At 38.6% G+C, this 17,065-nt stretch overlaps 1 protein-coding gene and 1 pseudogene across 2 annotated transcripts in view; both read left to right on the top strand.

Moving 5' to 3' along the window:
- LOC122643944 (mediator of RNA polymerase II transcription subunit 25) overlaps positions 1-9,813 on the top strand; it is a 93,842-nt gene extending 84,029 nt beyond the window's left edge. For both annotated transcript variants that reach the window (XM_043837531.1, XM_043837523.1), the window contains 4 exons: positions 2,535-2,603; positions 2,737-2,821; positions 9,264-9,350; positions 9,426-9,813. In XM_043837531.1, the coding sequence (XP_043693466.1) occupies positions 2,535-2,603; positions 2,737-2,821; positions 9,264-9,350; positions 9,426-9,773 (589 nt within the window). In that variant the 3' untranslated portion in view covers positions 9,774-9,813. The remainder of the gene's footprint in view (positions 1-2,534; positions 2,604-2,736; positions 2,822-9,263; positions 9,351-9,425) is intronic.
- Positions 9,814-13,065: 3,252 nt separating this feature from the next.
- LOC122651514 lies at positions 13,066-17,004 on the top strand (annotated as a pseudogene).
- Positions 17,005-17,065: the final 61 nt, after the last annotated feature.

Below are 17,065 nucleotides of genomic sequence, written 5' to 3'. Positions count from 1 at the left end.
ACTTGCTGACCAAAAACTGCTGGAATGGATCTCCAGTTCGAATGACCAATCTCCTTGGTAATTGAGACTTGATCTTCACATGGGAGAACATAGTTGTCATGGCGTCGCCATATCGACGCCATGGTGGCGCCATGGCGTCATATCGCTGGAGAAGTGGGCATATCGACCAACGATATGGATGATGTAAGAATATCGACCAATATGGCCTCCATGTCGTCGCCATGGCACCGCCATGGACGCCATACCACAACATATGGCCGTATCAGGCGACAAGGTTTTTTCAAATTATAAAACTTGATTTTTTAACAATAATTTCTTTAACCATTTTTTATTTTAATGCTTTTTCCTTAACATAAAAAAAAAATTAAAAAAACATCAAACAAAAATCACTAATACACTATTGACTAATACACAATCAAATATTCACATCAGGAATTTGTTTTTTATTTGGATGGGTTGTTTATTAGCTTTATTCACACAATATAAATTACGTTCTTGTAATTATTTTTTTGTTTTGTTACTTTTGTAGTCACTTTCATATGAATCATACCTCAACTCTCATGATTTTTCAATTTTATTATCAGCAAGACTATTGCTATCAATTATTTGATAATCCATGATTTCATATACACTAATGGATATTACACTTTCATGAATTAAACCATAGTAGACTAGTAGTACACTTGCATGTTAATTTTTGATGTTATAGGGTATATACTATAGCATACTAAATGACATTAAAAATAGAGAAAATAAAAAATAAAACATGGTCGATATGATCGCCATAGCAACGCCATGGCGGGCGACATGTTGATATATCGACATGACACCCCTCCACCGACTTGGATCGCCGTGACGACGTGACAACTATGTGAGAGAAATACCTAAAAATCGCAGATAATGAGGGCAGCAGCTATCTTGGGCAGTAGACCTTCTTCAAGCCTTAAACTGATGAAGGAGAGTTCTCTTTTAATGTTAGAACCACCTCCAAAGCACTTGAACAGCAGCAAACATCCCTAGCCCAAATCGATTTTTATCAGGGTTTTGGAAAACCCTGAAAAGAAGAGATCGATTGGGGTAGGGATCTTCTAAAAACTTGGATAGGTGCAATATTGAGGTCGATTGGTCCTTGAAGTGGGAGTAATCAGCCCTCCAAAAATTAGCAAAAACTGAAACCTGAAAGTCAGGGTTTTTGGCTGGTAACCAAATTAGCAGGTTAAGTAATTTTTGCTATAAAAACAAATCCAGCCATCAGAAAGGGTCCAAACTTAGGTCGAGTATGGCTTGTAGTAGTAGGGAATCACCCCCAAAAAATTAGCTGCATCTGAAAAGGGAAACTCTAAAATCGATTGGAGGCAAGGTTTTGAAAAACCCTGACAAGTTGAGATCGATTAGGGTAGGGGCTAGAAAGGTTAATGAAAGATGGAGAAATAGAAAAAAGGAAAGGAGGTCAATGGAATAGGGTAGGAAGGTGCTGGAAAAGGCTGCATATGGTGCTCCAAAAGTGGAGGATCAGTCTTCTTTAGGTGATAGGAATCTGATCTCCAAAGACAAAAGGGAAACTCCAAATCGCAGATTAGTGTCCAGCAGGATTTTAATGAAAACGATAGAAGAGAAAGGGGGGCAGCACTAAATCATCGACATTATGTCTACCTCATTAGTGCTGCCCCTGTTTTTGGGCTGAAAGGGAGAAGAATAGGAGCAGAAAAAAACGAGAAAAGGGAGAAGAGGAGGTGAGATCGATTGGAGGAAAAGAAGGGAGAAAATAGGGTTTTTGTCTCTAACCTAGATCAGACCAGCTCTGATACCATGTTGGTTGAACCGTGGGTCAGAGAGAGGAAATAAAATAATGGAATTGATTGTATTAATGAGAGAAAGGCCCCTCTATTTATAATAGAGGGGAAGTTACAAATAATAGAAGCTAGGCGATGTGGGACTAAAACCCACATAGCCGACATAAGCTAATAACACTTAATAACAAGCTTCCCTAAAAGTTTTGGAGCCAACTATGGCCATTTGCCCACCGAAACATCAAACCGAAACCAAAAAAAAAAAAAAAAAAAACAAAATTTACACTGTCTCGCCAAGATCCCAGTCATCTCCACCTGGTCGAGACACCTTGAACCTCGTTTGTATATCAGTTTGGAGCTGACAGGTTTTTCGGTTTTCTTACATTCAACTTGGATCTACACATTTTCATTTGTAAATTTTGTGTTTTTTTATCCCATGGGTTTTGGAATAACTCCTAGGTCAGAAACTGTAATGGTTTCAGTCTCCACTCAATAAAAGTCCTTTTGGTTCTGCTGAACATTATTTAGCTACCTTTCTGAATATCGCATTCCACAGTTGGTATCTGCAAATAGTAGATCTACTAAACAGAGTGTTGTTGGGAGATCTGAGTTTCTACTAATAATAACTGTTAATTCAGTTTCATTGAGGTTTTAGCTCCTTTATGGTTATTGCAGTTACAAATGCTATCAACTTCCAGATTTGGTATGATTAATTAAATGGATAAGATTCTTCTTTCATTTCAGCATTGCAGCGGACTGGCCCAATACAATGCAAATAGTTCGTCTTATTTCCCAGGACCACATGAATAACAAGTAATTTCTAATTGGCTTTACTGTATTTATTAATGGAAAATAGATAGCCATTCTCTCTATGTTTATCTTCTGATCAAGTTTTGTACCTAAGTTGGCTTTTGCCATTTTCTGATTCTCCTTGATTTAAGATTAGGCAGTATGTGGGCAAGGCAGATTTCCTAGTCTTTCGGGCATTGAATCAGCATGGATTTCTTGGACAACTGCAAGAAAAGAAACTGGTGAGTTTCTTAGATTAATTTAACTTCTTTATGTTTTGCAAATTCTGAAGTCTGTGTTAGTGATTTTTTTTATTTTTGTTCATTATTTACATTGGTGGGATAAACATTAAGATAGAAAAGCTCCATTTTATATGAATGTATGCAAATTGTTTTTCAGAAAGTGGAATACAGGTTAAAGGATTTTAATAGTAGAGCATAAATTCATTCTTGTGAACTTCTAAAATACACAAGAATGGAGTGAGGAACATGACGAACATGTAAAAAAGTCATCCTAATGGAGTTGAACCAGCCCCTGAGCAGCTTCAGAATCCAACCCAATAAGCAGGATCGCCGGACACAAGAATAGACCAGAGTAGGAGAAACTCTGGAACTCAAAATCATGAACTCAGATTTACTCAAACCCCTAGTCGGATGTAGGTGTATGAAGGTAGAACAACTCCTCAAAATCTCAGGGTAATCCAGGTCAGATTTGTAACCATGGGTACTGATTAGAAAGTTGAGATCCTTTAAACGAGGAACCCTGATTACCACCAATCTGCCGGTCTGATCAAGGTGAAACTCCAGTCGAGTACACCTTTTAGGGCAGTAAATAATCTTCCAAAGTAAGATTCAAATCTGAAGGTCAGATGCTACTTAATAGATATTTCCTCAACAGAGTTGGAATAACAAGAAAACAGGTGTACCACAGGTCTTGTTTACGTGCAGAAAACCAGAGATATTTCAATAACTATTAAACCCTTATCATCATCAGTGAAATACTTGAAGAAACCCAACACAACAGCAATGTAACAGCAGTAAAGAAATTAATTTAAACCTTAGTAGAGCTTACTGGATATCACAGGTAAGATAGAAACAAAAAGATTAGAAGAAGGATATGACTTGACCCTCCGACTCAATCCTCGATCAGCAGTGAAATGCTTGAAGAAACCCAACAGAGCAGCAAATTAACAGCAGTAAAGAAATTGAATTAAAACTTGGTAGAGCTTACTGGATATAATATGCAAGATAGAAACAAAGATATTAGAAAAAGGATATGACTTAAGCTTCCCACTCAAGCATCGACCAGCATCCTACTAGCCCAGCATCTTACTATGTAAAGCACTGCATCACACAACCATCTGCATCTCACAGACTTGAGGCAAAGAAAGCCAGCTTTCGTTCAAATATTCAAATCGTGGAAGGCTGCTTACAGCCTTACATGTTTACAAAGGCAGTCTCAAATTGGCTTATGGAATTCCTGTTAGCCAATAGGAAACTTTCCCTAACTAGTGATGAAACAAAAATAGAAACTTAGTAGGAAAACTCCATATGCAGCCTAGAGGAGTTACCTTACGCAATAAGGAGCTGAAATAGAAACTTGCGCAGGTGGACTTTATAGAAAAATCCTGCCTGATTACATTAATTAAAATAAAAATAAATATCAACTAAAAGATTCCCCATGATTCTGGTTTGAGTGCCAGTGTTACGGTACCTCACTCAGCAACCATGCAGGAGAAGAGAAGATAGAGGAAGGAAAGAAGAGACTGCTCAGGATATCAGCAGACTCGATGTCCCTGCAGCTCTCCCTCACTGATATATTTATAATATGGAAAAGATTACAAAGAAGAGAACTAGGAACCCATACTCATAGACCTAGTAGGAATCCTAGAGACAATATAAAAATAGAAACCTATCAGAAGAATTTAGAGGAAGAGAAAATATGTTGGCTTGTAAGATTGGGAGAGGCCTTTGTTTATTTATAATGATGAAGAAGAATTATGTAAAAAGTATGCTGGCTAGGGCTGACTCATAGGCCCTATCTAGTATATAGGTACAATGAATATGGATAGTACACATAGAAAACCGAATCGGTGAGAGAACCGGGCCATACTTCAACACTATCTAAAATAAACCAAGAAAAATAGCAGTCCTAGTCGAACTAGGCAAACTACTAAGTAAATAAGAACTAGCGTGGTCATAGTTGTCACGGCGATCCAAGTCGGTGGAGGGGTGTCTGATCGATATTTCGACACGTCGCCCACCATGGCGTTGCCATGGCGATCATGTCGACCATGGTAGAATTGTAATTAAATCCAAAGTTGAATGGCAAACTAGTAGATAAATCAAGATTTATAAGAGCAATGGCAGAATTGTAATTAATCTGAAGTTGTAAAGGAGTGGCAGAACTGTAAGTTACTGGAGTTAAAGAGAAAACTGAATGGGCTAAACAGAATAGCAATAGAGAATATAAGGGGTTTTATATAAATAATATAAGTTGTCCTTACTTGCAATTTTAAAGACTTAATGTCTTCTTCAACCTTGCAATAACACGATAGAAAGAGAGGCAGAGAGGCATAAATCGCAGCACCAAGGTCTGCCTGTCCCAATGAGAAATAGCCCCAAAATTCTGCTGGCAACTGAATGGTGAGATCTGAAATCAGATCTGGCAGATGTCTTAGTTGCAGGTTACTTCGAAAAATTGAATCTCACAGAAAGAGAGACTTCTGGATATGAAACTTCTAGGTATGGATCGCCCAAGAGAAAAGAACTTATGGATCAAATCTCAGAACCAGTCGATGTTTGTGTAAGGATCCTATGATGGCTTTCCAGAATCGGGTAGTACTGCGCAGAAAGAAAAAACTCAGAAACCAAGGCTAAAATAGGAGATTTAGGGAAACAGGGAGTGGGTCTAAGGTTGGGGAAGAAACAAAAAATTAAAGAAGAAGAAATCGAAGAGGGAAAGAGACAGGACGCCATGGCGTACGTCGATATGCACATTTCTCCAACGCTAGGACGCCATGGCGACGCCATGACAACTATGAGCGTGGTATACTTCTAGCACTCCCCCTCAAGCTAGGGCATACAAGTCACCCATGCCCAGATTGGAACAAACTTACCAAAAAGCAGGACCAAATAGAGGTTTGGTGGAAGCATCAGCCAGTTGATTTGTAGAAGAGACGAATGGAGTAACAATCAACTTGTTCATGACTGCATTCTATACAAAGTGGAGTCAACTTCAATTTGCTTAGTTTGTTCATGGAACACAAGATTACTAACAATATAGATAGCTGCCTGGTTATCACAAAACATCTTAATTGGAGATGAGACTGGAAAACCCAACTCTTGAAGTAATGATTTCAACCACATCAACTCAGGTTACTCAGCTTCCAAATGGGTCATAGCTCGATACTCAGCCTCAGCATTGGATCTCGCTACAGTAGTCTGCTTTTTACTTCTCTAGTTAACTAAGTTTCAACCAACAAATGTGCAATACCCAGTGGTAGATTGTCTATCACCAGATGATCCAGCCTAGTCAGCATCAGTGAATCTAACCAAATCAACATTCTGGGGATGATGTGTGATTCCTTTACCTGGAGCACCCTTCAAATACCGTAGAATACGACATGCTGGTTCCCAGTGAACCTTCTGAGGAGATTGCATCTGACTAATAATACCAACAACAAAGGACATATCCGGTTGTCACAGTAAGATAGATAAGTTTCCCAACAAAACGTCTGTATTGGTGTTTATCTTCAAAATTTTCACCGCTAGAAGCTTCCAATTTCTGATGTGGGTCCATGGGAGTATCAACCGGTTTGGATGCAAGCATACCAGTTTCAATCAGCAAATCTAACACATACTTCCGTTGGGATAGATTGATACCTTTCTTACTCCTAAGTACTTCAATGCCAAGAAAATACTGAAGAGAACCTAAATCCTTCATCTGAAACTGTTGATGGAGATAGAATTTTACTGATGTAATACATGAAGTATCGTTCCCAGAAATAATAATATCATCAACATAAACAACAAGAACAACCACTTTCGAGCAATGACTCTTGAAGATTGATGTCTAATCTTCATAATCAGCAGTATATCGATCAAGGAAGCCATAGTTTAATTCCATACCATCAAAAAACTAGGGCACAGTGAAGTAGTTGGGCAGCAGAAGGGCTGCACCCAGAAACCGAGAGAGTCTTAAGATCTGGCTATGAAAACAAGGATTGAATGAGGCTTGATTACTGGTATTCAAGCTCTGATACCATGTTACAGTACCTTACTCTAAATACCAGCAACCATGCAAGAGAAGAGAAGATAGAAGAAGGAAAGAAGAGATTGCTCAGGATATCAGCAGACTCGATGTCCCTGCAGCTCTCCCCCACCGATGTATTTATAATATGGAAAAGATTACAAAGAAGAGAACTAGGAATCAATACTCATAGACCTAGTAGGAATCCTAGAGACTAGATAAAACTAGAAACCTATCAAAACTTAACCAAGACAAATAGCAATCCTAGTCGAACTAGGAAAACTCGTAAGTAAATAAGAACTAGACCACGATAGGGACACTCCCCCTATCGTGGTACACTTCTAACAACCAGAAAATACCCAGTCCATTGGTCTGGCTTGAACCAGGTTCAGTTGAACCACTAGGTTCAGAACAGGGGAACCACAGGCTGTTCTGTTGCCTTGGTTCCCTTCTTCCTTCGAGAGTATTGCTGGAATCAATCTGCATCACATCTATGTTTTGCATTGGCAGTGGTCTACGTCACTCTCTAAATCATCTTCAGTAAATAATTGTGCTCTTCACCCAAGATGTATAATTGAATTTGTCTACATTTTCTGTCAGACTTTGTGGCTTTGTTTAAGGTCAATGTATAAACCAAAGCAAGTATGTGATTGATAATATTCGGGGTTTTTTTTTTTTTTAAAAAAGGAAAAAAAGTATGTGACTGTTTGGTCTCAATTATTGTGGACCATTTGTCTTCAAGAATATCATATTAACTGACAGCATATATATCACGTTTATAAGGCACATATTAACGTGGAATCTTAACGATTTCTTCAAAAAGAGGTGAGATTTTTGTGAATGGACATGTCCAGAAAAAGTGTGGAACTGTAATTTGGACACCTTTTAATGATATAGTATTAAAATCACTGAGGATCTGGATGTATAGTGCAAACAGAGAGCCAAGAAAGCCAATCCAAGAACAGAAGTTAAGATAGTATCAGGCATGGAAATTGGCTTCAAAATCAGCCTGTAAGAACCCCCAGTGAAAAATCCCTGTGACCCCTCTGCATTCCTTAATGTTGTCGGCCTACAAATGTCAATATGGTTACTTGATTAGCAGTTATACAGGGGCATGAGCTATTGCCTTGCAAAATCAAACTGTTAGAACAACCCATGTGTAAAAATTTCTAACCCCATTCATTCCTTAATGTAGTTGGCCGGCGTATGTTTATTTAGTCACTTGTTGCTAGTTAAAGCTTGGGCATGAGCTCTTGACTTCCAAAGTCTGCTTGTTGGAACCATCACTCAAATGCAAGGTTTGAGATTTTGACAGGATAGGTCATTTCAACCCCTGTCAAAATCGAAATATTTCATTGAAATTGTCAAAATCTGGTTGAAATTGTCGAATTTGGTAAAATATTAGGAAATGAGGGATAAAACTAAGAATTTTGTAATGAAATTTTAGGGGATGCTTATTTAAACATAAATATACATGTATGAATGATTAAACATAAAAAGAAAGAACCCCGTTAATGGTAGTTTCGATTCGCACCCTATTTTGCATGTGTATTGTGTAAGCATTCTAACATTGTGAAAAAATTTAACCAAGGTAATAAGTTTTAAGGATTTATTTCTTAGTTTCAACCCAAATGTCAAATAAATTAAAGATTTACCTCTTTCTTGAAGTTTCAACCCAAATGTCTCATTGCAATCATGTTGTGGAAGCTTAGATAAGTTTGAGAGAGAGGTTTGAATCTCTAAATATTTGTAAGTCTTTTGAATAAATTTGAAGCATTCTAAAAATTTCGACTCATTTCCCTAATTTCACCAATTTCAACTCAAAATTTGGCATTCTATATGAAAGAATATAACATTTTGATGATTTTAACCAAAATTGCGACATTTATCATTTCATTTTGCTCATTTTTACAAAATATTGCATTCTTTGTATTTTGCATGTGATTTCGTTTCGAGGTCCAGAGAAATCAAAATATTTCTCCAAATGTCGATCATTTTGATCAAAATTTCAAACATTGCCCGGTGTAAAAGTTCCTTATAACCATTCTCTCCATCCATGATGTTGGCTTAGATAGTACTTCGTGAAAGTGTACGTTGACCTATATATTTTTATTTAATCACTTGATTGGTAATAATTTCAGGAGCCTAAGCTATTAGCTTGCTCAATGTTGTCAGCTTGCATATATATTTTTCCCATTTCTTGAATGACGTACATGCCTTGGCTTTTGGAAGGAATTCATGTTCTGATGGAAGTCTAGGTGGCTACTTTCTTTCTTGTTAAAATAGTATAGGGACTAGTACATATAATGAACATGTAGCCTTGTGAAGTTGGGGCAGTATGGTCAAGTCTTAATTTTCTCATGGGTTTTTAAGAGAGCTTATGTGAATAGGTTCATTATCTCATGTTAATGTGGTGTTTTTCTATGACACCAGTGTGCAGTCATCCAACTACCTTCTCAAACTTTATTGCTGTCAGTTTCTGACAAAGCCTGCCGCTTGATTGGAATGCTTTTCCCGGGGGTAAGATGAACGAAATAATGTATTCCTTTATTTAATTATCGTGCAGTTCAACTAACCCATGGTTTCTTTGACCAGGATATGGTCGTCTTCAAGCCTCAAATTTCAAGTCAGCAGCAGCACCAGCTGCAACAACAACAATTACAGCAACAACAATTACAACATCAGCAGCAATTACAACATCAGCAGCATCCACATTTGCAACAACAGCACCTACAACTACAACAGCAACAGCACCCACAGTTGCAACAACAGCAGCATACGCAGCTGCAACAACAGTCACAGCAGCAGCAGCAGCAGCAAATGGTTGGTGCAGGAATGGGTCAACCATATATTCAAGGACCAGGCAGGTCACAATTATTAACCCAGGGACAGGTATCATCTCAAGGCCCGCAAAACATGCCTGGAGGAGGGTTTTTAAGTTAATGAAGCTGATGTGCAATAAACAGCTCTGTTAACGCTTGACATGGAAACTGAAATTCCTGAGCTGCAGTGCCCCTTTCGACCCTTTCCTTCAGAGAAGCAGTCGAGCTGATCATTCCTGAACAGCAGTGGCCCCTCTCAACCTTTAACTTTAAAGCTAACAATTACTTAATCTGTAGGTTTGATGGCAGGAACATTCCCATTTGCTATCCTTTCAATGTGTTTTAATTATTGGGATATAGTCCGGGGTATTGACATTTAAAATGTCTTACAGTGGACAAAGAAATTAAATTATACAGTAAATAGGAATTGGGGTTCCTATATTACTTTGGTTTTTCTTGGTTAGGTCTCCAAATTTGTGGACATGTTTTCCACATCGGCATATATTCATTTGCGAAGTTCCAGGCAATCAAACTTTTGCTTGTGTCGAGATAAAAAGATTGGATAGTAGCTGAAAAGGGTGGTGGTTTCCAAAAAAACATTGGACGGGGGGAAATTGTGAGAGCAGTTAGATACATTACACGGTGGAGGTGAGAATGGCTCCGTTGAACGAAAGCGGGTGCCGTGTTTTTCAGAAATCCTGAAACAAACGGAACCAAAACCCGCTGTTCCTGGGAAAGCACCATCCAAGTCCACATCTCCACCTGCATCGTCCTCATAATATGGTCTATTGGGGGATGAGGAGAAGCTTGCTAACTACGTTCAGCTTGGAGCTGAAAAGATGGTTGTTCTCCCTCCCCCCAAAAAAACAAATAAATAAAGCATTGGACTAAAAATTGTGAGAGGAGTCCGTTACCTAGTGGACCGTTGGGTTGAGATGGGTTAAAAAGATTCACAAGTTTTCAGTTGTGATCTTTGAGTTGTTACACAAATTTTCAGTTGCGACTTTTGAATTGATACACAAATTTTCCGTTGTATTCTTAGAAAATGAAAAACACACTTTAGAGTTTAGACAAGTATATTATAGTATTATACAACAAGAAAAACAAGTGAAGACCAGAGAGAGATTTTAGAATTATATAATATGTTGATTTCTTTTCCCTTTTAGAGAAATTATTTTCTACAAAAAGAAAAATTAGTGTTAGTTTTAATTTTATTGGTGGGGGGATTAAGATGGGGTCGAGATGGGGTTCACGGGGTGGGGGAGAGGAGGGTAGGGAGGAGGTCACCACGAAATGTAAATTAGAACATGATCTGCTAGGTATAAGGAGTATAACCTGAGGGATATCGGGTAATGCCTGAATATTTGGAGGATCAGATCGATCTTTTTTCAGATGCGAATTGTACGGCATAAAATTTAATGAGGAAATGGGTTACCTTTTGAACAGTAAGTGTGGTTCCTCACTTATTCCACGCGAACTTAATTCTACACTCGAGCAACACAAGGAGCATGTTAATGCAACCTTTATGAACGTTGGAAATGCTTACACTGACACTCTCACCTAGGGATTCAGTAAACCCTAACTATTACCAAAGAGGGAAGGATAGAAAGAGTAGAATTGGTGGAGAGAGGGGAGAAGTAAAAAATCGTGAACTAAGTGAACGAGATAGATTTTTTTTTTTTTTCGTTCTTTCTTTTGGTAACTTAATTACTTTTCTTTATAATCTGATTTAGAATGGGCAACACAGTTCTAAAAGCACACAGTTGGAGTGGGCAAGACAGTTACTTTAAATCTCATTATTAATATCACAATCAATGACAGTAGAAGAATAACTCATGAGATTACAAGAGGAACTCTCGGAGGAGAACTTAAATGAAACTTGGAAAACTTCCTTACAAAATAAGTGAATGACTCTTTAAATAGAAAACTAAAAAAGTACTATTCACCTAAAAAAGTCTTTCATAAATACTGTTTTACTATTCAATGAATAGTGTCTTATCCCTTGCATAGTATTGCTACAGTGATTTTATGAACAGTAACTCTCAAGAATCTGTTGAAACCAGTCTTAAAAGTTATGAATAGTTTTTTTCAATTCACTTGCTTTCTCAAAAGTTACGAATAACTTTTTTACTATTTAATTGTTTGTTTTGAATAGTAGGCAGAAGCTTTGAGAAACGGATTGTTGCCACTGTCGTCTCTATCTTTTGTGGGGTCTATCTTCACGTGGGCTTCACATGTCAGTATAAGAACGAATTTTAATCATTCGACTGTAAAGTGGAGTCCATCCGCGTGGATTTCACATGAGCGGCTTAACCATCGAGTCATCAATCATCTTGTATGTTCTCAATGTTCTGGGCTTCACCATTATCTTCATTAGATGACTGAGCTTGTGTTGAGCTGTCAGATGATGCCTTTTTCGCTTCGAGATTTCTGTGTTTCAAGATTTATCTCAATTAATTCTTCGGCCTCCATAATAAAATCAAAAGGAGTTCGATGACTTTGTAGATTTTGCCAACTGGTTAATTGTTCATCTACTTCTTGAATCTGTTGTTTAGATCTCTCATAATCAACTGGTAGAGTTGTAGCAAAGATTCGTTGTCCATCAGTAACTTTGAAGATGGTGTGTATCGTGCTGTAGTCTTTTGTTGTGTCATGTAACTTGACTAGTTGATGACGACACATTGTATCAGGATGTGCATTTTTTGCAACTTGCTCTGAACAATCAATTGTTGGTGGACCTAATCCAACTCATCTGCGTTGTATAGGAGCCAAAACTGATATGGTTGAAAGAACTTGCTCTCTTTTCCTCCATCCAAGGGTACCAAAAATATGAAAAACCAAATACTTTTCAAATATCCAATTTTTTGAAACATAGAAAAACATTGATTTAATCATTATGGGAAAACTTGATAAATTACATTGTAGTTGCTCCAATATGGTAGGAGGCTTTGATGCGGGTCTGATATTCAGATCAGCAGCCCATTTAAGAACATTGTTTATAATAAGAAGAGGGTTGGCTTGTAGGCCATGCATAACAACCTTGTTTCTTACATCCCAAATAAAATAACAAGTAATAATAAAAATAGACAAGACCCAAATAAAAGATTGTTTATTAGGAGCAGAGTGGTTAAAGGCAGAAGCACACAAATGCATGCGAGATGGGGCTAAAAGATGCTCAGTTCTCAATCCAAGAGGACCATAAGCCCAAACACGCTTAATCCAATCACATGATAGGAAAAGATGATAGATGAACTCATCATTAGTTCCACAGAAAACACATGTAGGGTCGACTGGCAACCATTTGGAAATAGAGGCTCTGACAGATAGTCCTGCATGTATGACACGCCAAAAGAAAATTTTAAAACGAGAGTGGATATTTAGACTCCAAAAAAACTTCCACCATTGGGAAATAGATGGCTGCTAGAGGTTGGATGGTTGTGGTAAGCAGCTGCCAATTTGGTAGAGAATTGACCATTCTTTGAAAGTGAACATCTCCAGGTATCTTCAGAAGGAGAAATATTTAATCGAAGAATGTTATGCACAAGTATGGGGAGGGGAATGAGATTGTAATTTAAATCGGTCCCATTGCATAGTCCTTATAAATTCAAAGACAACAACATGATTTACAAATGGTTGTGCAATTAGGGGATAAGTAAGTACCTGTTGTAGATGGAACCCACGGGTCATGTAAGCATGAAGTTGAAGAACCATTCCTGATAATTCGTTGAACCATACCTTTAAGTGTTGGAAGGGTCTTCGCAATGCTATTCCAGGTCCAAGAGCCTCTTTTGGAGAGAGTTTTTGAGTCAAAAATAGAGGATCTAGGGAAGTATTTGGCTTTGAGCACCTTAGCCCAGATACTCGAGGGTTCAGAGATTAATCTCCACCCAAGCTTCAAAATTAAAGCCTGAGTCTGGATAGAAGATTTTTTTATCCCCAGTCCTCCATCTTCACGGGTTTACATACAGTGTCCCAACTAATGAGATGACCTCTCTTAAGGGAAGCCTGGTCATTGTTCCAAAAGTGGAGGTAAATTGAGTCTAGGTCTTTACAAATTTTTTGTGGAAAAAGGAAACTAGACATGAGATAGGAAGGGGTTGAAGCAAGAACAGATTGAATAATAATTATCCATCCAGCAAACGAGAGAAAGTTTGCTTTCCAGGAGGACAACTTTGCTCTAACCCTTTCCACAATCATGTTTAGCTCCTTACACTTAGATCTTGAGTGGATTAATTTGGTCCCAAGACAAAGGGAGGTGGGTGACATTTCCTTCATTTGAAGGATAGAGCACAAGTTTGCTTGAAGGCCTTAGGTGACATTTTTACTGAAGAAAATTTCACTTTTAGTAAAATTAATCTCCTTACTAGTTAGGTTAGAGAAGAGTTCAAGAACTGACTTAATAGTGAGAAAATCATCAGTAGTAGCTCTACAAAAAAGAAAGGAGTCATCAGCAAAAAAAAGGTGTGAGATCTCGGGTGTTGATCTAGCCACCTTGATTCCTCTAAAAAGTCCAATGTCTCTATAGGCATTCATTTACCTGGAGAGAACCTCCATAGTGAGGAGGAAAAGATAGGGACTTAAGGGGCATCCCTATCGAAGTCCTCTAGAAGGCTTGAGAAAATCAAAGGGGCTGCCACCAATCTTAAATGAGAAAGATGTAATAGAAATAAGACTGTTCACAAGAGCTATCCAGTGGTCATCAAACCCTAAGAAAGAAAGAAGTTTACGCACAAGTTGCCATTCAACCCTATCATAAGCTTTTGACATGTCCAACTTAATTGCAGCAAAGCCAGTTTTACCCTTGATCCTCTTAAGAAAAGCAAATATTTCCTGGGCAATAAGGATATTATCAGAGATTTGTCTTCCAGGAACAAAAGCTGCTTGGTAGGGGGAGATAAAAGTCGATAAGAGGGGTTTTAGTCTTAAGGCAAGAAGCTTGGCAAGAATTTTGTAGGTGACATTGCAAAGGCTGATAGGTCTGAAGTCAGATGCAACCGAGGCATGATCTTTTTTGGGAATCATATAGAGAAAGGTATGGTTGCATCCAAGGGGAAGAGACTGAGAAGAGAATTTTTTTTTTAACAAAAGTAAAAATGTCACTTTGAATAAGGTCCCAGAAGTGGTGGAAGAAATGAGCTTGAAAGCCATCGGGTCCTGGGGCTTTGAAAGCCCCAATAGAGAACACAACTTTTTTGATTTCAGACATATCCGGTAAGGAGGAGAGTGAAGAGGCATTGGTAATATCAGTGACAGGGGGAAAAGACACTGGAAACAGGAGGTGTCAAGGAGGTTAGAGGAATGGAAAATCATACCAAAGTGGGAGGAGAAAACCCTTGCCATACCCCTTGGGTCCTCCACCTTGGCCCCCTGTTCATAAAAAATAAAGGGTATGCTATGTTTCTTGAGGTTGGTTAGGGCTAGGATTTGACACCCTTAAATTCAAGGGAACCTCCAATTCCGAATTCTGAATAGAATTGATATGATGAGACGCAGTCTGTCCTCACTTTCTCAGGTCGCTGTTCATGCAAGAAGTTATCCAATCCTGTTACCAAAAAAATGTTAAATCGACAAACAAAAGAGCAGAGCTCAGTTTCCACATGGCGTCATTTCATTGGTTATCTATAGTGCAACATAAGTATAGAGGTGACGTGGCAAACGTGTAGATAAAGACTGTGAGGTGGGGAAGGGAGAGCTGACACGATTACGACTGTACGACTATGACCACGACCACGACCACGACCACGACCATTTTATTGATTTATTGAAGGGAAAATTTCATGGACACCCCTTGAAAGTATCCAATATCTCAGAAACTTACCATACTTGGTCAAAAAGGCACAGACTACCCTTATTTTATGAAGATATATGAACTTAGTCCACTCCGTTAGGCTTGTGCAGTTAAGTTGCTGTTATTTATTTTATAATGACCAACTTACCCTTAAAAAATGATGAACTTACCATAATACCCTTAAGGGTTATCTCTTCATCATCTTCGATCTGACAGCGGAAGAAGCAAGAGCAGGGGGCTTCTTCTTCTTTCTCAAACACCGTGAAACCCTAGAAAGGAACTTCCATGAAAGAAGCGAGTTCAACAGAGCCTGTAGGGCAAAAATCTGGGAAAATCTAGTTAAACTTATCAGTAATGTATGCTTCTTCATCTTTGTCTTCTCTGTTCTTTTATTTACTGCAATTGCCATCACATACCAACCTTAGGATCCCCGGTTTGAATCCTCCAAAGCCCTCACTAACGTTTTCACCCAAGTAGAGAACCCCATTTTTAAAATCGATTCTTCGATAATCCAGACCGGCAAGGATCTGTCCACACTCGCCCTTGCTGTTTCTCCTGCTGCTGCTGTCGAGGTTCCCATCACCACAAACACCATTGAGAAGTCTAAGGAGAAGATTGTTAATTCCAACTCGACTTTGGACTGTGACTATACCTTGAAGCAAGTTAATTGTTCGGATCTGCGTGTTCTCATTGTGATAGAGAAGTTCAATATCAAGGTATTTAAATCCATCGTCTTCTTAGGGTATCAGACCCCTGTGAATGGATCGAAGCCGAATGAGTGTGATATGGCATGGAAATTTCAGAACAAGAAGGAGAAGTCTTGGAGAAAGTATAGAGACTTCAGGAGGTTTAGGCTTGGCATTGGAGAGAACTGCACCTATGAGGTAGCTAAAGCTAGCGGTTGGCATTCAGGGACTAATGCCAGGCGGACTAGGGGTAAGAGTTCGAGTTCTTCTTCGAGGAAGGGCAAAGCTCCAAGAGTTTTATCGCTTTGTACATGATGAGGAGATTAATGATACGATACCCACTATTGATCAGAATCTGACTTTCGAAAAGGGGAGGCTCAATATCTGAACAGAACATTCGTGATGGATTTGAGCATTTGCTTGGCTGCGACTTATAATCCAAGTAACAAGGATGAAGAGGGCAAGGATTTCGGCTACTATTTTGATTTCGAGCCAAGGAAGTAGCATCAATTGTCGAGGAAGGAGAATTTCTAGGTAGGGGGGACGGTGGTGTTGCAGGAAAAAGAAAGAAGAAGAAGACGAAGGGGTACCTGTGTTACAAATGTCAAAACGTTAGGTACCCTTGGTGTTATTATTTTTTTATTTAAATAACTAAGAGGGTAAAATTGACTTTCTATTTTGGGTGATACTAAGAGGGTAAAATTGATATTTTATCTTGAGAGTCACCCTGCTTAACGTCAGGGGGGAAGTTTGCTATTTTGATCAAATATGGTAAGTTTCTGGGTTATTGGATCCTTTTCGGGGGTGTCCGTAAAATTTTCCCTTTATTCAATTCAAAAAAGGAAGGCCGCGTGGAGTGTACGACAAATAATGATTAAAACCACTTTTCTTCCCTCAGGAGAGACATCGCGCCGCATTGCATCTGTCGGCCCTTTCTAA

This window comes from Telopea speciosissima, chromosome 1 (genome assembly GCF_018873765.1).
Source record: "Telopea speciosissima isolate NSW1024214 ecotype Mountain lineage chromosome 1, Tspe_v1, whole genome shotgun sequence".
Lineage (NCBI taxonomy): Eukaryota > Viridiplantae > Streptophyta > Magnoliopsida > Proteales > Proteaceae > Telopea > Telopea speciosissima.
Note: the sequence above shows the minus strand (reverse complement) of the source record. Positions and strands in the feature narration are given on the sequence as shown.